Source organism: Chionomys nivalis, chromosome 4 (genome assembly GCF_950005125.1).
Source record: "Chionomys nivalis chromosome 4, mChiNiv1.1, whole genome shotgun sequence".
NCBI classification, from domain to species: domain Eukaryota; kingdom Metazoa; phylum Chordata; class Mammalia; order Rodentia; family Cricetidae; genus Chionomys; species Chionomys nivalis.
The window spans coordinates 21401825-21425620 of record NC_080089.1 but is presented as its reverse complement, the minus strand read 5'-3'; the positions used below and the strand labels follow the sequence as shown (position 1 = coordinate 21425620).

General features: G+C 47.0%; 1 protein-coding gene across 2 annotated transcripts; it reads left to right on the top strand.

Annotated features, from left to right (window-relative positions):
• The first annotated feature begins 1047 nt into the window (after positions 1-1047).
• On the top strand, positions 1048-10107 carry Rab3d (RAB3D, member RAS oncogene family). 2 transcript variants are annotated; one of them, XM_057767473.1, is made up of 5 exons: positions 1048-1157; positions 3195-3479; positions 4101-4219; positions 4316-4440; positions 8493-10107. In XM_057767473.1, exons 2-5 carry the CDS (start codon positions 3252-3254, stop codon positions 8678-8680), a joined length of 660 nt encoding a protein of 219 aa, XP_057623456.1. In that variant the 5' UTR covers positions 1048-1157; positions 3195-3251; the 3' UTR covers positions 8681-10107. The 2 variants fall into 2 exon arrangements, with proteins under 2 accessions (XP_057623456.1, XP_057623455.1); XM_057767472.1 differs by having other exon boundaries at positions 3216-3479; positions 8493-10106.
• The last annotated feature ends 13689 nt before the right edge of the window (positions 10108-23796 follow it).

Below are 23796 nucleotides of genomic sequence, written 5' to 3'. Positions count from 1 at the left end.
TCCCAGACCTTGAGAGGTGGACGCAAGAGGATCAGTTTATTTATTTATTCTTGGCTACATAATGAGTTTCAGGCAAGCCTGGAATAAATGAGACCTTGTCTGAAAAAAAATTTAGATTTAAAATTATATTTTACATGAGTGTTTTGCCTACATTTATGTCTGTCCACGTTGGTTCTTGCTGCTTGAAAAAGGGTGGGGGTGAGATCCCCTGGAATATGGATGGTTGTGAGCCACCATGTGGGTGCTGAGAAAAAGAGCTTTTAACCACTGAGCCATCTCTCCAGCCCCCAAATTAAAAAATTAAAAACAAAAACATGGCTACACACTTGACAGATGGGAAAACTGAAGTTTGGAGAGGTTAAATGTGTCACGAGTCCCAGTCCTAGAAAGTGGAGGCGGGATTAGAACCCAGCTGCTGAGGTTTTCCTCTTAACCACAGAGTGCACAGAAGGCATTTTCTATGTTAGGGAAGAGGAGACAGACGTAGTTTCTAGGAGAGAGGACGGTGGGACTTAATGCACTTTCCTGCTCCCCTGGGCTCTATAGCTCGACTCCTGTCAGGACCCTCACACCTAGCGCCCCCACCCACCCAGCCTCTTGGGCCCACACACCGCGTGCTCTCATCTGATTGGCTCTTGCTGCCACCCGGTGAGGCTCAACCTTCGGGGAAAGTCCCTCCACGTATATGCCCCGCCCGCTTCTTGTGGGTCGCTGAACTCCCGTCCGCCTCCGGCCGAGGACGCTTTACTACCAGGCCCACCCCTCAATTCCCCGCACACATCGTGAGCCTCTTTAAGCAGCCCGGCACCTGCTAGACCTACCTCCGCCTGCAAGACTTCGCCCACTCCGCTCGGACTCTCGCAGGGTCCCAATCCCCGACAGGCCACGCCCACCTCCTGGCTCCTCCTCTTGCGGATCCCCCAGGCCACAAGACCACGCCCACCTCCAGATTCCAACTCACGACGGCCCCGCCCCCATAGGCTCCACCCACGCAGCGCTCCAACTCTTGCTGCGGCCTCGCCCCCTCCACCTGGGCGGAGCCGGCGCGGGATCCGGGTGTCAGTGCTGGCGGCGGTGGCTGCGGGGCGGGGGTCGCGGCCGGGTGCGGGCTGCAGCGACTTCGTGGGCGGATCCTAGTGTGCAAGGCGTGACCCGAGGTGAGTCCCGGAGCGAGTGCGCCAGCCCGCCTGTCGGTTGCGCGTGCGCTTTGACAGGTTGGGCTGGGGTCCACGCGAGGCCGGGTCACGCTCCCCAAGCTGTACTGCTGGGTCTTCTGGGTTCCCCGCGCCCCGCTGGCTCCGCTGGCTCCCCGAGCGGCAGCGAGCTGGGCGAGGAGCCCAGTCGGGGGCGAGCGAGGGCGCCATATGGTGATGGGGGAGGCACCTGCTGGTACACGCAGTGCACTGACAGCTTGGATGCCCGCCTTGAGGACCCGGGAACCCCTAATCGGCCGGGAAAAGGAGCCGCGGTGGGGCGGGGGCCAGCCTGAAGGCCCTGCCAGGCGGACGCTTTGCGGTCCCTCCTCAAACCCGTTCTCCCGGAACATAGGGTGGGGTTGGCTGCGTTCTCTTTGGAAATGCACGGGGCAGAGAAACAGAAAACACCAAGGGCCGTTGAGAAATACTTTTGCTTGGGCTTCAGAGAGCGACTCTAGACAGCTGAGAACACTGAATCCCGGGGAGATTGGAAGGGAACCCTAGATTCGGATTTAACAGCATGCTGGAGTGTGGACAGATATAAATAAAAGGATGTGGAGTGGGGTGGGTTTTGTGATCTTTGAGTGGCTAGGATAATTCCGTCGGATTTGATGACTTTCATTCCTGTCTCTGTATACCATGACTGAGATGAATCAGCTTTGACCAAAAGGGAGCCAGGTCCGGCCCCTTTGACAAATAAAATGACAGGTACCCACTTGGAAGCTTAACTGAGGTTCTAAAGCATGCTGTATTTATAGAAATATCCCTTATCCTGGGAGACAGGGAATGGTTAAAGTGGACTAAAGGGGAAAGGACAGGCGCCCAGTGGCAGACACCAGCTAAGTCAACACCCAGGCCCTGATGGAGGGGGCTCTGTCTAGTTGGCAGTCGCCCCCCCTCCAGCTCACACCTGGCCATACCAGCTGCTTGCGCTGGGCAAAGTCCAGTCTGCAGCCCGCGCGACTTCCTCGCCACCACCACTGGCCCTGAGTTTTTACCTGTTACCTGACTTCTGTACTCAAAGCAGGAGATCAGAAAACCTTCCACTATAAAGGCTCCGTTCTGCCTTTTTTTTCTTTTTCTTTTTTTTTTTTTGAGACAGGGTCTCATGTAGCATAGTTTGGTATCAAACTTCCAAAGTAGTGCAGGATGACCTTGAACTGCGGATTCTCCAGTCTCTACCTCTCTAGTGGTAAAATTACAGGTGTGCACATCACACCTGGTTTACTGGGTCCTGGGGCTGAAACCTAAAGCGAGCCCTCCACCACCGTCCCCAGGCCCCACTTTCAACTGTGTGTAAAGGTTAGCCACAGCCCTCCACACAGGTAAGTGCTTTTCAGGTTTATGCACAGCTGTGTCTCTTCAGAGCTCAGTGCCTGGTGCCGAGAAGGACTGGGCCAAGGTTTGTTGATGAATAATGAGACTCATTAGGAAGGACATTGGGGTACACACCTGTCATCCCAATTCCAGAGAAAGGATCAGAAGCTTGAGGCCCTTATCCTCCACGTAGGGAGTTGGAGGCCAGCTACATGAGACCTTTTCTAAAAGAAGAAGAATGAGGACTGGAGAGATGGATAAGCTGTTGAAAGCAGGTATTGCTCTTTCAGAGGACCTGACTTAGATTCCTAACGCACAGGTCAGGCAATCACGAGCACCTGGAACTCCAGCCCCAAGATGGAAGTACATGCCTGCCCCCACCCCGCCATGCACTTGGCTGCAGAGGCAGCAGGACTGGGAGTTAGAGGCCAGACTAGGCTCCAGAGTGAGACCTTGGAGAGAGAGAGAGAGAGAGAGAGAGAGAGAGAGAGAGAGAGAGAGAGACAGAGACAGAGACAGAGAGAGAGAGAGAAACGAGGGCTAGGGAGTGGCTTTGCAGGTAAGGGCACTTGCTGCCCAGCCTGACAACCTGAGTTGGATCCTGGATCCACGCGTTCTAAGAACTGACTTGAGAACCCAAACAGACTCCTAGGCTCAGTTGTTGGTACCTACCCCTTGCAGGATTCCATTCTTTCCCATTAGGATTTCAGGCTTCCCCTCCAAGCTGATTCCACCAAGATGGCCTCCGCTAGTGAGCCCCCTGCCAGCCCAAGGGATGCAGCCGACCAGAACTTTGACTACATGTTCAAACTGCTCTTGATCGGGAATAGCAGTGTGGGCAAGACCTCCTTCCTGTTCCGCTACGCAGATGACTCCTTCACCCCCGCCTTCGTGAGCACCGTGGGCATCGACTTCAAGGTCAAGACAGTCTATCGGCACGACAAGAGGATCAAGCTGCAGATCTGGGTGGGTTGGATGCCCGTGTGGGGAGTGAGAGGCCATCAGTAAAGAATCTGACCTAAGACAGAGCAGCCCGGGGCGAGGAGGTATCTTTTATCTCTGAGGTAAATTTATTGGGATGTGGGACATGGCCTGTCCTGGATGGAGGGACAAGATGCACAAAGTGCATCAGTGACGAGTGAGGAAGAAGGTGGGGACCATCTTGAGGACTCCTGTGGAGGCTGCCAGGTTCAGAGCTATGCCCTGTCCCTAGTCCAGCTGTTGGTATCATCATGGTAACAAGGTGACAAGGTGGCAGATCGAAGATGGTGGCCTGAGGCCCAGATGACTCTCACACTGGCTCATGGAAACGAGGGAAGCTCATAGATAGGAGCTGTCATCCAGCCCTGCACACTGGAGCCCATCCAGGGTAGAGCCGAGTCAGTTAGCAGAGTTCTCAAGATGGGACAACAGGGCCTGGTGATACAGCCTATGTCTCACACCAGGATGGGCAGCGAAGGCTGGGAGGGCAGGACCATGCCTCCCCATCAGATTGGACCACAAGGGCAGACCTGTATCCCTTTCAGGGCCTTGCAGAGTCAGGTAGGGAGCAGGTAAGCTCCAGCTGACTGATTGCTGTTTGCCTAGGACACAGCAGGCCAGGAGCGCTACCGGACCATCACCACGGCCTACTACCGTGGAGCCATGGGCTTCCTGCTCATGTATGACATTGCCAACCAAGAGTCCTTCACCGCTGTGCAGGACTGGTGAGTGCTGGCCAACCACTGATATGCCACAGGCCTTTGTCTCCCCCCCGCCCCACACACACATCTTTAACCTCCTCAATGTTCATAACTCCACAGGGCTACACAGATCAAGACCTACTCCTGGGATAATGCCCAGGTGATCCTTGTGGGGAACAAGTGTGACCTGGAGGATGAACGGGTCGTACCTGCCGAGGATGGCCGAAGGCTCGCTGATGATCTTGGTTAGTGCCCAGCCTGAACCACAGGTCACATCTCGTTTCAAACCCTTGTCACACTTGAGGCCCAGTTCCACCATGGTTAACTGATGGTCTGGTGGAGGGGGATGCCCACGTGCTGGGGCTGGGGGATGGCTTAGTGGGCGAGAATGCTTGTTGTGCAGATGTGAAGCTTGCATAAGAGGTCAGACATGGCCACACATATGCACATGCACACACCTCTTCATGCCTGTAACCACAGCACTGCGGAGAGGCTGAGACAAAGATCACTGGGGCTTGCTGGCTGTCTGGCTAGCTTTAGGTTCAGTGAGAAAACAGGGTCCCTGATGTCCTCCTCTACCTCCAGGAGACACTCAGACACCTGCACACAGATGCACACACACACCACACACTTTCTCCGAGATAACCCACCAACACGCCCATGTATAAACTATGCTCTCCCATTTCAGAGAATATATCCCCTGTCCTGGGAACCCAGTTGATTACCCTGGTGTCCTGTCTTCACTCTTTTTAAACAATTTCCATATTAGGTATTAATATACCATAGCCCACCACCTAGTTTTGTTGTTGTTTTGAGATAGAGTCTCCGTGCATAATCCTAGTTGTGATGAAACTCAGCTATGGAACTCAGTAGACCAGGCTGGCCTCAAACTCATACAGATCCACCTGCCTCTGCCTCCCAAATGCTGGGATTAGAGGTGTGTGCTAGAATATCCAGCATCTACTACCTATTTTTTAGGTATTCTGAAACCTGAGTGAAGTAAATCTCACCATTTTTGCTTGCTTTTGCATGTGTGATGTGTGTGGTGTGCGTGTGTGTGTGTGTGTGTGTGTGTGTGTGTGTTGGGAGCTGAACCAGGGCTGCCTGCATTACAGCTGCCTATAAGTAGGCACCTGACCATTGAGCAACACCGCCAACCTAGGTTTTACATTTTTTATTGTTTTTTGAGCAGTCTCACTATGTAGCACAGGCTGAGCTTAGACTCATGAACTTAACCTCCCAAGGTGCTGGAACTGCTGGCTGGACCCTGTTAGAACCAAAGAAAAGACACTTAAAAGGCAGAGGTTCAAGGCTGGCCTGGGCAGCATAACAAGTTCTAGATCTAGATCTCAAACAAAACAAAGAACTCAAAGCACAAACAATTAAAAAGAGAGAAGAGCCCAAACAAACAAAAGAAATATAAAAAATTCAGATGTGGGAGTGGGGGAGCTGACACAGATAATAAAACACCAAATTTGCCACGAAGGTAGCAGGGATTTCACCAGGCTCAAAGAGTGGAGTTCATCATTCCACCATATTCACCATTGAGTTACTCAGCACATGGCTTCTAAGCATTCACTCAGGGCTGGAGCTGAGCGGTGGAGCCTCTGCCTAGAATCCCCCAGTGAGGGGCTGAGGGCGTGGCTCAGTGGCAGAGCCCCTGCCTAGAATCCCCCAGTGAGGGGCTTAGGGTGTGGTTCAGTGGCAGAGCCTCTGTCTAGAATCCCCCAGTGAGGGCCTGAGGGCTTGGCTCAGTGGTAAAGCACCTATCTTGCCCTGGTTTCCAATCCTGATCTGAAAAGTAGCCCAGTGTCTTCCTCATATATGATTTGTATCAGGGACCGAGAGCTGCAGAGAGAATCATGCCCTCAGGCTGGTCTATTTATAGCAGAGAGGAGTATGACGTAGAAACCGAATACTTACCTAATCGGGATGACACTTAATCCTAGAAATCAGATGGACTTCATCGTACTAAGCATCGTTTTTCCATCCAGGCTCCAGCTCCCTTTATGTCCTTTCTGAGTTAGGGAGATGGCCTCCCTTTGCAGCCCTGGCTGGCTTTGAGCTTTGAGCAGTTCTGAGTATGTGCCTAGCTACCACACACACACACACACACAAGCACAGGCACACACACACGCACATGCACACACACAACAAAAACAAAAACCCTCAAATTAAAAACAATTACTTATCAGGAGTGAGACACATGCCTTTAATCCCAGCACTTGGGAGGCAGTTCAAGGCCAGTCCGGTCTTCAGAGTGAGCTCCAGGACAGCCAGGGCTACACAGAAACAATCAAATAAAAAGCTTATTTGTTATGTTCCTTTAAAAATTATTTCTGTGTGTGCCACATTGCCCGTGTGGAAGTCAGAGGACAACTTTTAGGAATAGATTTTTGCGTCCCACTGTGTATTCCAGGGATTGAGCTCAGTCAGGCTAGTCAGGCTTACATGGCAAATGCTTTTGGAGGCTGAGCTAGCTCACCAATTCTCTCCTTCTCTCTTGAAAACAGTGCTAGGGCCCAAACCCAAGGCCTTATGCATGTTACACATTATATTTAAATTTTTTTTGATAGAGGGTCTAACTTTGTAGCTCTGAAATCAGTAGTCTTCCTGCTCAGTCATCCTTCCAGTGCCAGGATTACGGGTGTGCACTCTGCCCTGATTTCATTATATTTGTGTGTGCATGTGGAGGCCCTAGAGAACATCCACCCTTTCTCTGGGACAGGGTCTCTCACGGGTCTGGAACTCCACAAGTGGGCTAGGGCAGCTGGCCAGCGAGCTCCAATGCTGCCCCTCCCCAGCACTGGGATCACAAGCATGCTCTGCCACACCAGGCTTTAAAAAGTGGTGCTGGGCATCTGAACCCAGGCCCTCATTCTTGCAAAGCCAGCACTTTTCCACCCGGGCCATTTCTGTAGCCCCCCTTACACTGGTGTGTGTGTGTGTGTGTGTGTGTGTGTGTGTGTGTGTGTTTGAGACAGGGTTTCTCTGTAGCTTTAGAGCCTGTCCTGGAAACTAGCTCTGTAGACCAGGCTGGCTTTGAACTCACAGAGATCCACCAGCCTCTGCCTCCCAAGTGCTGGGATTAAAGGCGTGCGCCACCACCACCCGGCTCCTCTTATAGTGTTTTAAATTACACTTTTTATTTTTATTTTTGTTGTTTTCTTTTTTGAGACAGGGTTTCTCTGTAACTTTGGAGTCTGTCCTGGAACTAGCTCTTGTAGACCAGGCTGGTCTGGAACTCACAGAGATCCACCTGCCTCTGCCTCCTGAGTGCTGGAATTAAAGGCATGCGCCACCACAGCCCGGCTCCCCTTTTTACCATTTTAAATTACACTTTTTATTTTCTCAAGGGGAGGCAGGTCTAGAGATAGAGTTTCTCTGTGTAGCTCTAACTGTCCCAGAACTAGCTCTGTAGACCAGGCTGGCCTTGAATTCACAGAGGTCCACCTGCCTCTGCTCCCAAATTCTGGGATCAAAGGTGTGCACCACCACTGTCTGACTTCCCTTTTTTAAATGTGTATGGGTGTTTTGCCTGTGTGTGTTCGTGCACCATGTGCTTCAGAGGTCAAAAGAGGGCATCAGATCCCTTAGCACTGGAGTTTCAGACAGTTGTGAGCTTTTACATGGGTTCTGGGAATTGAACCCAGGTCCTCTGGAGGAACAACCAGTGCTCTTAATGGCTGACCCATCTCTTTAGCCCCATAATTTATTTAGTGTCTGTGTGTGGCACATGCACGCACACACACACCTGCTGATGTCTGTCCTGTCTTGTATGTTCTGGGGATTGAACTCAAACCATCAGAATTGGCAACAAGTACCTTTACCACTGAGCCATCTGTCTCCTGAAGATTCTTAGCTAAGCATGATGGTACAGCCTGTGATCACTGCTCTCTGACAGCTGAGGCAGGAAGATTGCTGAATCAGAGGCTCTGTGAACTAGCTCAACATTGCTACACAGTGAGATTTGTCTCAGGACTTAAAAGGGTTAAAAGAGGCTGGGAAGGACCTAGAATCTACCTTCAGTCAGGCGTGGTAGTGTACAGTTGTCATCCCAAGGGGCTTATGGGCCAGCAGCCAAGCCTGCTTGGTGAGTTTTAAGTCATTGAAAGACCCTCTCAGAAAGAATGGTGCCGGTGGCTGAGGAACACACCCAAACATACATGTGCACCCCTGCACACACATGTGCACTCCCCACACACAGCGGGTCAGGCAGGAACGACAGGTTGGAACAAGTCCAGCCCCTTGGGACTCACATGACTGCCGCGACTGTCCCCACTTTCTGTCCATCCAGGTTTTGAGTTCTTTGAGGCCAGCGCCAAGGAGAATGTCAATGTGAAGCAGGTGTTTGAGCGCCTTGTGGACATCATCTGCGAGAAGATGAATGAGTCCCTGGAACCGAGCTCTAGCCCAGGCAGCAACGGAAAAGGCCCGACCCTTGGGGATGCCCCGCCCCCCCAGCCTAGCAACTGTGGCTGTTAAGGGTGACCCCTGACCTCCCCACATCTGTCCCCTCCTGCCTCTTCAAGGACTGCAGCCAAACTGTGAGCCACAGGGGACCGTCTCCAAGCTCAGGGCACCCCTTTCCTCCCGCCAACTTCCCCTCTTCTCTCCGTGTTGATATACTCAGACAGTCCTGGTTAGAGCCCACACTCCCAGGCTCCGCTCAGCATTGTCTGAGAGCGTGGGACACCCATGCAGCTGCTTACTGCGTCACAAGGCATTTTGATGGGGATGGCTAAGGCGGCATCACCCTCCTCCATTGGTGATGGAGGGCACACTCCATGCCTTCTACCTTAGAACCACTTCTCAGGTACATGATCTGCTGTCCGTATTGCTGGCTGCAGATGCCATCTTAGCCCTGGCAGCCTCCCTAGCTCAGGTCCACCAATGTGGCCTTGAACCTACCGTGAACTGCCTTGATTCCCTGGCGTTTACCTGAAAGCTTGTTTTCTGGTTTTACAAGGGGCAGAGTCAGAACCACCCATGTATGGTATTGGTGGCTCTCCAAAGTGCCCTCCAAGCTTCCCCTGAATCCACATCCCTCAGTGCGGGTCAATCCACTCCATCTTTGATCCAGAGCTGAATTTGGGAACCTTCTAGGCACTGTCACTTGGGGGCTGAGAACTGCCCCAGCGTTAGCACGCCAGCTCTCTGTTTGCCTCAGAGCCAGGGGACTGAGGCTGCCCGCCCAGGTCCCCATCTGTGTGCCCGGTGGTGTTTTAAGCAAGAGCTTTACACATCGTACATCCTGTGTAGAAGGGAAGTAGAGAAACCAGCCCACAGAGGGAGTGCACTCGTTGCTCATTTTCTGATGGCAGAAGTTGGGTTCTCCACCTGAGGACTCTCATATAGCCCCAGGGTCATCCCCATCACCAGTGGCCCAGGACACTTCAAGGCTGTGGAGGAGGAAGGCCCCAGTGGGCACCAGTGTACTGGGGATGGACTGGGGGTTGGTGTCTCCACAAAGATTGGGACTTAACCCTAGGATCCCCAGTTCTCTCTAGGTCCTTCCCCCCACTGACCATACTCCCTTAAACACCATTTGCTCCTATGATCCAGGTGACACTGAAGCCCCGGAGGTCTGTTTCCTACCGGGTGGAGTCTACTCCCTGAGTCCCACAGCCACAATGAGGGCTGCAGCCTTACCACGCTCAGTGTCGTCCCAGTGCCTGCTCCAGGTTCCAGTACTTCCAGCCCTGCCGCAGCTGTCCTTAGGCATATGGGTGAAGCTATCTTTGTACAAACTAGGTGAAAGGGAGTGAATAAATCATTTTAGCAAAGTGAGGGCATCTGAACATTTGGAGGGGAGAGTCAAAATTTTTATATTCCTTTATCATTAAATAGTCAAAACAGCTAAAATTAAGATTCAACAACCTGTTTGGTGTGGTGGTGTACACTTTCAGTCCCAGCACTCGGGAGGCAGAGGCAGGTGATCTCTGAGGCCTTGAGGACAGCCTGGTCTAGAGAGCGAGGTCCAGAACAGCCAGGACTACACAGAGAAACCCTGTCTTGAAAAACCAAAGAGACAGACCTTGTCTAAAGCACACACACACACACACACCCCAGCAGTGTGTGGAACTGGGGCTCAGTTGCTAGTGTTTCCCTAACGTGTCACACAAGGTCCTGTGTTGAAGGCCCCGCACACAAACTGGACGTGTGGTCCAGGGTTGTCATCCTAGTTGAGGCCGGAGGGTCAGTTAGGGTCATCTTGGATTTCTATCCAGCCTGGAGCTCTAAGAGACTGTCTCAGGAAAGAAGATGACCTTTGACCCTATCACAGTCCGTTGCTCCTAAGCTACTGCCCAGCATGGTGGGGGGCCAGTTGCCCTTAGCAATGGCCGGTCCTGACTTTCCTGTGACAGAATCACCTTTGACTGGATCTTGGACTTGATCCTGGCTTCCCAGTGATGTAAGAGGCTCCCTCAGTTCTACTTCAAGCAGCCACAGAGGAAATTGTCTTGTGGTTTTCACACAGCTGGGGATCATGCTAGCAGGATGGCTCATCTGGTAAGGTCACTTGCCACCAAGCCTGATGACCTGAGTTGAGTTAGACACTGGTCCACCAGGTAGGAGGAAAGACTCGATCCCTTCACGTCATCCTCGGGCTCCACACACAAGGATACGCACACTCACAAAGTCGATGCAATTTGTTTTTAGACCGAGTAACGTGGAGACTGTTCCCTCCTATACTTACTACTTCTAAAGGGACATAAGAGCGTTCTCAGCCGTGTGCCTCCAACACTAGCTCCGTATCAAAGGAAGCTGGCAATTAGGAATGGTAAGACTTGAAAGGCTCGTGCGAATTTGATCAGCCCAGAGCCAAATCTTGGGAAAGCACAGAACCCAAGGAGAACCAAAAGAGTAGATGTCCAAGTGCTCACCCAGCTGCTGCTAGTGGGCAGCTACAACAGCTGGAGATGAGAAATCCATCACTGTAGGAGGCTGGAGACTCAGGCTGTGCAGGTCTCAATGTCTCCTTTTTTTTTTTTATTTAGATTTATTATGTATACAACATTCCTTCCATATATGTTTGCATGCCAGAAGAGGGCACCAGATCTCATTATGGATGGCTGTGAGCCACCATGTGGTTGCTGGGAATTGAACTCAGGACCTCTGGAAGAGCAGTCGGTGCTCTTAACCTCTGAGCCATCTCCCCTGCCCCCTCAATGTCTCCTCTTTGCTTGAAATCTCCAAGCTTGTTTTCTGCTAAGTTACTGGGGACTTCTCTTCCACCTTTGCTGTCCACTCTTGTCCTGCTCCCATGATGCCCTGGGAACCCAGGACTTTTGTTTTCATTTTCTAGTTCTTGTGACATAAGCATGCTCAGGGAAAAGAGCATTCTCCATGTGGGAAATTATACTAAGGTTTTCCTAACCCAGGCAGTCTTACTTATAGGAAGCCAACTTTCAAAGGGGAAATGTAGCATGAGTGCTATCATGTTTGCATCCGATCTAGATTGAGAAATAATGGGGATTGATGGAAAATAAATTTAAAGAACCAGGGAATGATTAAAGGAAATACTGAAAGCTTTACCATAAGGGAACCCAAACCCTCCCTAACTTACTTACAGTAATTAAAAGTTTACTGATGTCTTTGGCATGTAAGGATATATATATATTAGAATCACACACACACACACACACACATTCCAGGAGTTTTGCTGGATGAGGATCTTGTACAATCAGGTTTAAATCAGTCAGACAAAATACAGAGAGAATTCAATAATCTCAAAGATTTTGAAGTGTATAGGAATGGATAATCTGAACAGTCTGCTTATTCATGGTCCCTATGAAGATGGGAAAAAAGGGGTCCAGGCTCATATCAGGAAAGTGACTAATATGAAAGTGTCTCTTTCTCCTGAGTAACTATGAGAAAAGGACTAAGGGGAGCTAAGAACTCCAGAGAGGGAGCCAGAAGAGATCTGTCTTTGGTCCCAAGATGGGAACTGTCAGTTTGACTACTCATTGTGTCCTTACAATATGTTAAGATCCCTTCAATTCATGAGCCTTAAGAAAGAAATGTCTGCTATAGGCTATCTGTACACTGTGAAGAGGTATTGCTCTATTGACTGATGTAATTAAAAGTGGAACAGCCAATAGCTAAGCAGGAGAGATAGGTGGGACTTAGGCAGAGAGAGGAAGTAGGAGGAAATAACCAGGGCACAGGGGAGATGCCAGGAGACACACATGGAGAGGAAAAGGAGGTACAAGATGAAGAGAGGTAACGCCATATGATAGATTAATATAAATGGGTTACTTTAAGTTATAAGAGCTAATTAGGAACAAGCCTAAGCTATAGGCTGAGCTTTTTGTTTGTTTGCTTGTTTTTGTTTTTTGAGACAGGTTTCTCTGTGGCTTTGGAGCCTGTCCTGGAACTAGCTCTTATAGACCAGACTGGCCTCAAACTCACAGAGATCCATCTGCCTCTGCCTCCCGATTGCTGGGATTAAAGGTGTGCGCCACCACCACCCGACTACACTGAGTTTTTGCAATTAATAGTCTTTGTGTCATTATTTAGGTGGCAGGACAGAAAAAAAAAAGACTCATTACGTATGGCGCCCAACATGAGGCCACATATATCCACATAAGTCCTAAGAAAGCTAAAAACATTTTTCTGAACACAGTCAAACACAGCTTCCTGGAATGGCTCTCAGGTAGGCTTGGCAGACAGAAGTGTGGCTCATTTAAGAGGCCCTGATGTGCAACAGAATACCTGAGCAGCCAGCTCACTATGTAAAAAATGCCTGCCACTCTTTTTTTTTAATTAATTTATTTAATTATTAAAGATTTCTGCCTCTTCCCCGCCACCACCTCCCATTCCCTCCCCCTCCCCCAATCAAGTCTTCCTCCCTCCTCAGCCCAAAGAGCAAGCAGGTTTCTCTACCCTGTGGGAGGTCCAAGGACCACCCACCTCCATCCAGGTCTATTAAGGTGAGCATCCAAACTACCTGGGCTCCCACAAAGCCATTACGTGCAATAGGATCAAGAACCCATTGCCATTGTTCTTCAGTTCTCAGTAGTCCTCATTGTCCGTTATGTTCAGCGAGACCGGTTTTGTCCCATGCTTTTTCAGACCCCGGCCAGCTGGCCTTGGTGAGTTCCCAATAGAACATCCCCTTTGCCTCAGTGTGTGGGTGCACCCCTCGCAGTCCTGAGTTCCTTGCTCGTGCTCACTCTCCTTCTGCTCCTCCTTTGGATCGTGAGATTTCAGTCCAGTGCTCCAATGTTGGTCTCTGTCTCTGTCTTCTTTCATCGCCTGATGAAGGTTAATATTCAGGAGGATGCTTATATGTTTTTCTTTGGGTTCACCTTCTTATTTAGCTTCTCTAGAATCACGAATTATAGTCTCAATGTCCTTTATTTATGGCTAGAAACCAAATATGAGTGAGTACATCCCATGTTCCTCTTTTTGGGTCTGGCTTACCTCACTCAGGATAGTGTTTTCTATTTCCGTCCATTTGTATGCAAAATTCAAGAAGTCATTGTTTTTTACTGCTGAGTAGTACTCGAATATGTATATATTCCATACTTTCTTCATCCATTCTTCCATTGAAGGACATCTAGGTTGTTTCCAGGTTCTGGCTATTACAAACAATGCTGCTATGAACATAGTTGAGCATATACTTTTGTTGTATGTTTGGGCATCTCTTGGGTATATTCCCAATAGTGGTATTGCTGGCTCAAGAGGTAGGTTGATCCCGACTTTCCTGAGAAACCGCCACACTGCTTTCCAAAGTGGTTGCACAAGTTTGCATTCCCACCAGCAATGGGTGAGAGTGCCCCTATCTCCACAACCTCTCCAGCAGAGGCTATCATTGGTGTTTTTGATTTTAGCCATTCTGACAGGTGTAAGATGGTATCTTAATGTTGTCTTGATTTGCATTTCCCTGATTGCTAAGGAAGTTGAGCACGATCTTAAGTGTCTTTTGGCCATTTGAACTTCTTCTGTTGAAAAGTCTCTGTTCAGCTCAGTGCCCCATTTTATAATTGTATTGATTAACCTTTTACGGTCTAATTTATTGAGTTCTTTGTATATTTTGGATATCAGACCTTTGTCAGTTGCGGGGTTGGTGAAGATCTTCTCCCAGTCAGTGGGTTGCCTTTCTGTCTTAGTGACAGTGTCCTTTGCTTTACAGAAGCTTCTCAGTCTCAGGAGGTCCCATTTATTCAATGATGTCCTTAGTGTTTGTGCTGCTGGGGTTATACGTAGGAAGTGTTCTCCTGTGCCCTGCCTGCCACTCTTGGATCCAGCAAATTCCCAGAGCTGGGGTGATAAATGTGGCTCTTGCCAGTACCTGCAGACATGAGGCTAGGCTATTACAGAACCAAGGGAGTGGAGCCAGCCTCCAGCCTCACTCTGCAGGGGTGCCCTAGCCATTTAAGGCTTGTCTCCTGTCAGAGAATGCTGCAGACAGGTCCAGACTGAGAAAACTCTAAAAGGATTTATTATGCTTAAAAATGTGCTGAGGTGCTGAAGAAAGAAAAGAAAGTGGGTACAGACAGTCACAGAAAATAAATAGTTTAAAATAATAAAGTTTTTAAAGAGAGAATAAAGTAACGGGGCAGTGGTGGCGCACGCCTTTAATCCCAGCACTCGGTAGGCAGAAGCAGGTGAATCTCTGTGACTTCAAGGCCAACCTGGTCTACAGAGCAAGTTCCAGAACAGCTAGGGCTGTTATACAGAGAAACCATGTCTTAAAAAACAAAAAAGATGGAAATACACAGGGCATCTGAATCCTGTATGGTGATTTGTTGACTTTGAATTTCTAAGTCTAATAAGTAAAAACAATAGCTGCCAAGATATTAGATTATGGAAACTGCTGAATTAGACCAACCTATATATTTTAAGAATGTCTCAACTTTAAAATGAAAGCCAGAAAATATGTTCTACTGTGAGAGAGGTTATGCCTTTGTTTCCACAGGAAACAAAAAGTTATGATTCTCTTCAAAATTAATAAAGGTCAGATTTGATTGGGGAAGACCTTCTGAAAACATTGGCTGCAGACATGAAAAAAAGAAACCAAGAAAGACAAATATGCTGATCTCTCTACTATGGGAGCAGTTTTGAAATGATAAATCTTGTTGGCTACAGAGACCTCATGAGTTATTATTATATGCCATTCTTTCATGTAGCATGGATAAAGATTTATATTAGTTTGATTATATAGTCCAAATGGACTTATAAAGTTGACAGAGGACTTTTACCCACTCAAACATAGAACCAAAAAAATCATCTTTAACTGACTTGTGCACACCCCCACATTCCATACTTACGTTAATGTAGATATTTGCCACATTTAAAAGTTTATGTCTTCGCCTTTAATCCCAGCACTCGGGAGGCAGAGACAGGCGGATCTCTGTGAGTTCGAGACCAGCCTGGTCTACAAGAGCTAGTTCCAGGACAGGCTCCAAAACCACAGAGAAACCCTGTCTCAAAAAACCAAAAAAAAAAAAAAAAAAAAAAAAAAAAAAAGTTTACGTCTTTTCAATAATAAAAAAGGACCAGACACCAATAAAGGCAAGTAGCTCAGGTGATCTGGTCTCTTAGAGTGCTTCTGTGGCAGTTTCCTCAAAATTCTGCACCAGAACAACTTCAAGTTGCTAACTGGAATGGTCTAGGCTCACAGACTCCTCACGATGCCAGCACTTTCCCATCACACAGAGACTGGACAACAAATGTCACAGCTAGTTTTCCCTGGACTTAACCATTATCATAATTTTCTCAGGGTTCCCTAAAGATGCTGGCACCCCCAGACAATAAGAAGCAGTCTAGAGAATACAATGTCCACATTCACAAGAGGTGGGGTGGGTGGTTTTTGGTCATTTGGTGGGTTATGGATGTTTGTCATCATTTACGGGAGTTGTCTGTGTAGGTCATGGTGAGGAAAAGGCTAAACAATGAAGATTAGATTCAGGGATCTCTTTCTGAAGGGAAAAGTGAGGGATATAGTGTAGAAATGATGAGACACAAGGGTAAATTGTTGAGTCTAGTTTTGAACAACTACTAGTCTCAAATATTTTACAGGGGTATGAATTATTGTATATTGATACAAATTTAAGGTTATTTTTGTTTTACTGTATGTATGTTTCTATTCTTGCTTAGGGTATTGTACTTATGCAGCTCATTTAAAAATATAAAGTTTTAGTCCTTAAAAGCTATTTAGGATAATAAAGAAAGACAGGTTAATAGCTAGTCATCTATAAGAATCAAATTTATAGTCATGTTAGTTATGTTTTCAGGGTCAAACAGAGATATATTTTAAATAGATGGGCTTCAAATAATTCAAAAACCTACAGAATATGGCGTTTAAAATGTTTTAATAGCATAACACTATTCATGACAGTGAGACGCATCTGCTCCTGGCAGCACCAGTCTACTTCAGAGATGATGATGGGCATTGAAGAACCTCCATATTGAGTTTTTTGCTTTGTGGCAAAAGTTAGCCATGGATCAAAAAACTGTTCTTGCCTCAACTGCTGGCAGTATGTTGTCCAAATTGGACAAGCAGGACACAAAAGAAGATGACTGCTGAACTTCACCAAGACAAGGCAGGATAGTCCTTCAAAACTTTTCTGCTCATAAAAAAAAGTCTGTCAGCTGGTCTAGGCCTATAGACCAAAGATAGATTCCCCAACATTGAAGAGGAACCTTGGATGACTGTCCAGGCAGTCAGCTGTTTCTGTCATTCCTATAGTTTTGAAAGTTGTTTGTTCTGCACTGACTGTTTTACTCAGGTAATATTATATCCTTCTCAGATCTCTGATGGAGTTGAAGACCATATGGTTGTAGTTACAGTTTTCCTTGTTACCAGAATCAGAAAAGAAACTCACAAGAGGTGTAAAGTGTATCAGGTTGAAACCATGAAACTTAAATCATTTATCTAAGAAAATATTTTGAAGTCTAAAAAAATAGTTTTGGGTTGGTAAATACAAGTAGGATAAGAAGTGAATTAGGTACAAAACTTTGGACTCACCAAGATAGGATAGATGATGGAGTATTTCCTCTGAATTTGCCAAATGTAAATGGACTAGACATTGTGAATGTAATTCTTACCTGATGATTGTTCTTATTGTATATAGTTTTACTGTGTTAGAGTTAAAACCTTTTTTTTGAATGAGACAAAAATAGAGGAAATATAGGATATTCATATACTGTGAAGGTGTATTGCTATGACTGGTGTAATAAAAAGCTGAGTGAATGGCCAATAGCTTGGCAGGAGAGATAGGCAGGACTTAGGCAGAGAGAGGAAGAGGATAATTGAGGCATACAGGATGCTTTGGAGATGCCAATGAGAGACAGAGGGAATTGAACATACAGAAAGAGAGAAAGGTAAAAAGATACATGGTAAAATGTAGATTAATAGAAACAAATTAATTAAAGTTATAAGAGCTAGTGAATCAAGCCTAAGATAAAGCTGAGCTTTCATAATTAATAATAAGTCTATGTCATTTTCTGGGAGCTGGCAGGATGGAGAAAGAGTCATTATAAATGTCTGGCTGGGCATGGTGGTGCTCACCTTTAATCCCAGAACTTGGGATACAGAGGCAGGAGGATCTCTATAAGTTTAAAGCTAACCTGGTCTACACAGTGAGTTCCAGAAGAGCCAGGATCACATAGAGAGACACTGTCTCAAAACACTAATAATAATAATAACAACAACAACAGCAACAATAGTAATAAAGTGGTGTTGCACAACATCATCCTAGGCCAAACACATGCTGTCTCCCTAAGTTTGGCTATGCCTACTTACAGAAGGGGACCATGGCCAGATTTGTTGACTGTTGATGCTCCTTCAGAGAAGGAGTGGGTATGGAGGGTCACTAGACTCTCAGTGAGTATCCAGCCTCTTTCCAGCAAGTTTCACCCAACTCTTCCCTAATCACATGTGGCCTCCTGATTTTAGAGGAGAACTAGAGGACAGACTGGGAAAGCTAGGGAGCAGTGAGGCTCCACTCATGCAGCACATGCTGCGTGAGAACTGCGCAGTGTGCCTGCTGCTGGGTACCCACACTCCTGTGAGTAACCCCTGCTTCTGGGTACCCTCACTCCTGTGAGTAACCCCTGTTTCTGGTGCCCACACTCTTGTGAGTAGCCCCTGCTTCTGGATACCCTCAATCCTGTGAGTAACTGTTGATGGAGAGAGGGCCCACTTGTTTGTCCCAGCAGCCTGGCTAGCTTACACCCGAAATAATCACACAGAGACTGTATTAATTTAAATACTGCCTGGCCCATTAGCTCTAACTTCTTATTGGCTAACTCTTACATCTTAGTTTAACCCATTTCTATCAATCTGTGTATCACCACAAGGTCGTGGCCTACCAGAAAAGTTTCAGCACATCTACCTCTGGCCGTGGATCCATGGCATCTCCCTGACTCTGCTTTCTTCCTCCCAGAATTCAGTTCTGTCTTCTCCACCTATCTAAGTTCTGCCCTATCAGGCCAAGCAGTTTCTTTATTGATTAACCAATGAAAGCAACACGTAAATAGAAGGACCTCTAACCGGGCAAGACAGAAAACCCAGACAACAAATGGTGCCCACATGGACAACTGTACCCACATAAAACCTGAGAGTGTTTGAGAAGTAATTCTAGACAGAAAACAATAGAGTAAAGCCTGGCTTCTTGGTAGCAGCAATTTCTCAGGTCTGCTCTGCTTGCTAGAGGCAAGCACTCTCATTTAAGAGAGGTTTCCTGATGCCGCTTTAGCTGTGAAACCCTACAGTTCTTTAAGAGGTCCTGCCACGAAACACTTAAATGGTGTTGATGAAAGCTGATCGTATGCTTTTTGGTTTTCAGCGATAGCAGGAAAAAAAGCTATGCCGTTTTAAAATGTCAGCTTTCTGGGCTGTCCTACCAGTGCAAACTCTGACTCTTTGAGGCAGAAAGTCTGGCTACAGAGAGAGCATTTGAGTGTTGTTTTTGGACACACTGGAACTACCTCTTGTAGACCAGGCTGGCCTCAAACTCACAGAGATCCGCATGCCTTTGCCTCCCAAGTGCTGGGATTAAAGGTGTGAACCACTACCTCAGAGAATCTTGATACTGTATGTTATTATGCTCTCTTTGAATTGTTTGAATGCTGAGGAAGGAGCAACAGCTGCTAAAAGATATTTGCTTATAAATGCTGCTAAATTAATCCAAGATAGGTATTTTGAAAATACCTTGACTTCAAAATTGAAGTCAAAAGGTATTTACTCTGGAAAAGATTTTGCTTTTGTTTCCACAGGAAATGAGAGGCTGTGGATTCATTCTGAGTTAAGAAAAATCAGGTTTGATCAAGGAAGATCACCTGAGAAATCTCCGTTAGGAACAGATGGCCCAGATGTCTGAGTTCTACATCCAGGACAGATTCAAGACTGATACTCCAGTCAGGACTTGATCATAATTCTAAATTTTCTTTAGGTCCCCATAAGATTATCAGTGCCCCCAACTAGCCAGAAATAGCCTGGAAAACTATGCCCACATTCCCAAAAAGTGGACTATGGATATTTTCCTTTGTTAAAAAAAAAAGAGGAGGAAGTGGTATGGGACAATTCTGTATTCTGTCAATTATGTTTTAAATAAATGCTGATCGGCCAGTAGCCAGGCAGAAAGTATAGGCAAGACAACCAGACAGGAAGTAGAGGTGGGTCAATGAGAACAGGAGAATTCTGGGAAGGAGGAAGCCCATTCCTCCCCAGTCCTGTCCAGACACAGAAGAAGAAAGATGTGATTGCCATGCTGAAAAAGGTACCGAGCCATGTGGCTAACATAGATAAGAATAGTGGGTTAATATAAGTTATAAGAGTTAATAAGAAGCCTGAGAGGAGGCTGGAGAGATGGCTCAGCAGTTAAGAGAACTGACTGCTCTTCCCGAGGACCCGGGTTCAATTCCCAGCACCCACATGGCAGTTCACAACTGTCTGAAAATCCAGTTCCAGGGATCAGACACCTTCACACCAATGCACATAAAATAAAGTTAAATATGCCATAGAAAATTAAAAAAAAAAAAAAGAAGCCTGAGCTAATGGGCCAATCAGTTTATCATTGATATAGACCTCTGTGTGATTTTCTTTTGGGACTTAATTATGGGAACTGGACAGGACAGAAAACCCAGACAACAAGTAACCCCTGCTTCTGGGTACCCACACTCCTGTGAGTAACCCCTCACTCATTTTCAGTAAGAAGCCAAATTGAGAGATGCTCAATGGTTAAGAGCACCAGCTGCTCTTGCAGAGGACCTGGTTTTGATTCCCAGAACAGGCACAGTGGCTTATTAACCATCAGTAACTCCAGTCCCAGGGAATCTGATGCCCTCTTCTGTTTCTGAGAGTACCAGTTACACACACAGTGCACAGAATACTTTCAGGCAAACACCATATGCAAAATGAATAAAACCCACAACCCTGAACCTGTTGGGTTTGCTCCCTGCCTTGTAACTTTGCACTTTGTTTGATGTTGGGCAGGGCAGGGTAAAGAAGCAAAAAGCAGGAAGCAGACCCAAACTCAACTCAACAGACACAGCTGTTCATTTCAAACACCGAAGCACAGAAGTACAAGAACTCTTCTGCAGGATGGAGTTCTGGGACCTTGTACAGAAAGCTGGCTGGGACCTCATATAGAGGCAGGTGAGGGGCTTGGGACTAAGGAGGTGGATGCAGTTTCCGGGCTACGTGTGGGCCTGTGGTCTCACCTCCTTCAGATTGTTTGCTCAAGGTGAGACAGGCTATCTTGGGAGACCAGCTATATAAGCAGACACTCCTCTCTGGACTAACTGGTAACAGTTGAGCAAGGCCAGCCATAACCTCATAGAAATTCTGTTTTTACAGCTGAGGCTCTCCATCACCTCCCCCACCACAAATGAATAAATGTAAGAAGAAGATTAAGTTTTTATGAATATTTGTGAGGTGGGTGACATGGTCGTGGGGCAAGGCAACCTACCCTTTTCTCACTCTGAAATCATGATGGATTGGATTCCTTTTTGGTGTATTTCCTTCTGTGATCCCCATAAACATGAAGGGATGTCAAGGCAAGGACCTGGCCTGGTATTAAAAGTGGGAGACAAAGCCAGGTGGATCTCTGTAAGTTTGAGGTCACCCAGGGCTATCCAGTGAGACCCTGTGTCAAAAAACAACAACAACAAAAAAAAATCAGGGCTGAAGAGATAGTTCAGCGGTTAAGAGCACTGGCTGCCCTTCCAGAGGTCCTGAGCTCAATTCTCAGCAACCACATGCTAGCTCAAAACCATCTATAATGAGATCTGGTGCCCTCTTCTGAAGTGCAGGTATAGATGCAGGCAGGACACTGTATACATAATAAATAAATCTTTTAAAAAAGAACGACGAAAAACTCTAACACAATGCAAATGATGCTGTAACGACATCAAGTGGGAGAAGGCCCCAGGAAGAGCAACCTCTGTGTAGCTTCAAACACATTAAAGACATCGGAGCCACAGCTACAACAATGCAGCTGGCTTCCTGCCTGTGTCAGATCAACCCTTCTTTGAAAGTGCCCAGCCCCAGGCATTTAATTCTAACAAAACCTAGACTCACACACCCCTGTTACACTTAGCTGTTTCAGGTTAATATCATTGCCAGATGGAGTGCAAAATAAAAACCAAGAAAGGCACCAGGACAGAAAGGGGCTTCCTGATGGTGTTTTATTATTGAGCAGTGAGTGTCCCTGAGAAATAAATGAGGAGACCCACTCTCCAGCAGCCGGGACTCCGTGTCCTGTTCTTTCCCCGACTCTGTCAGCCCAGCTTGATGAGCAACAGTAAGGTGGCAAGAATTCCCGGAAGCTGTGGAGAGACAAAGCAAAACCAAACGGAAAAAGCTGGCAAGATGTCTCAGTGGGTAAAGGCTCTTGTTGCCGAGCCTGATGAGTTCAGTCCCCGGAACTCACAAGGTGGAAGTTGAGACTCAACTTCTGATTCGTGCAGGTTTTTCTCTGACCTCCCTATGTGTACAGTGACACCCAGTGCCCACCTCCCACTGATGTGGGATTCCCCTCTGAATGCTATGAATATGTTTTATTACCATTGGTTAGCAAAGAAGCTGCTTTGGCCTATGGCAGGCCAGAGTATAGCAAGCAGAAAATCCAAGAAGAGATAGAGGAGGAAAGAAGGCAGAGACAGGCAAATGCTAACCAGTCACCAAGGAAACAAGACATGTAGAAAATAAAATAACACCATGGCCATGTGGCATTACATAAAATAATAAAAAATGGGTTAATTTAAGATGTAAGAGCTAACTAGGAATACGCCTGAGCCATTGGACAAACGGTGTTGTAATTAAATATAGTTTCTGCATGATTATTTGGGTCTTGGTGGCCAAGAAATGAAAGCACAGTCTCCATTTATATCCCAGACAAATATTTCTCAAGTTATTTTACAGATTTGTTTTATGTGTATGAGTATTTGGTCTTCATGTACATTTGTGTACCAACCATGTCTGTCTCAAGGGTCAGAAGAGGGCGTCAGACCCCAGTAACCAGGGTCAGGCCCTCGTCTGGGGCCACTGGTCTGCAGCGGGGAAAGGACGGGGAAGAGAAAAGGCAGCTCTGTCCACGGAAACTTTTGGCTAAGATTAAGTCTCCATCCAGGCCTTGTGCTTTGCCCCTCTCGAGGACTACATTTCCCAGAATCCTCTATAATGACGTCCTATAAAGTTGCACCAATAGGAAGAAGCCTCTGTTCTCTATCTTCTGGCAACTGTTCGGAAATGAAAGCATGGATGAGAGATGTGTCTGCCGAAGGGGAAAGCATAAAGCCACTGTTTCCACACTTTGTCTTCAGCTCTGCGGTTATAGCCATGGAAAGAGGGTCTCTTCTGTTTTCTTCTGCTAAATTCGTTTTTTAATTATTTTATTTGTAGACAGAGTCACACTATGTAGCCAGGCTATGCTGGAATTCTTTGTTGACCAGGCTGTCCTCAGAACCCCGAGAAATCCTGCCTGTTTCTGCCTTCCCAGTGCCGGGATTAATGAGTGCACCCCCAGACCGGGATGGTTTTGTTTCGCTTTAGAAAGATTCTTGTAGCTCAGGCTGGCCTCAAACTCCTGATTCCCCTGCCTACCCCTCCTAAAGCCTAGGGTTACTGGTGTATCCCACCATGCCTGGCTTTTGAGCAAATAACAAACAAACATTTGAACATTATAGTACCTTTCTTTATCGTGTGTGAGCGTGTGTATTTGCTCTATCATGGGTGAGTGTGGCGGTCAGAGGACAACTTTGACAGTTCTTGCCACTTATGGGTTCAGGAAACTGAATTCAGGTCATTCAACTTGTCAACAAGCGTCATTGCCAGCGGAACCATCTTGCTGGCCCTCTTTTCGTGTGTATGTAGTGTGTGCGCATGTTCGGAAGTGCATGCTTATACCTATGAATGTCAGATGTTGATCTTGGTGTTTCCCACCTGTCAGTTTTGAAATTATTTCATTTATTCATTTGGGGTCAGAGAAGCCACAGCTCAAATGTGGAGGTCTGAAGACAACTGGTTCTCCATCCACCTTATGGGTTCTAGGTATCCCCAAATCAGGTCCTCATGTTTGAGGGGTAGACATTTTACAGGCTCAGACCTTGAATTTTCTGTTTTGTTTTGAAACAGGGTCTCTGTG

Coding starts and splice junctions, on each gene's coding strand:
- Rab3d (XM_057767473.1), top strand. CDS start 3,252: ATGGCCTCCGCTAGTGAGCCCCCTGCCAGCCCAAGGGATGCAGCCGAC. Junction 4,220..4,315: donor TTCACCGCTGTGCAGGACTG/GTGAGTGCTGGC, acceptor ATAACTCCACAG/GGCTACACAGATCAAGACCT. Junction 4,441..8,492: donor AAGGCTCGCTGATGATCTTG/GTTAGTGCCCAG, acceptor CTGTCCATCCAG/GTTTTGAGTTCTTTGAGGCC.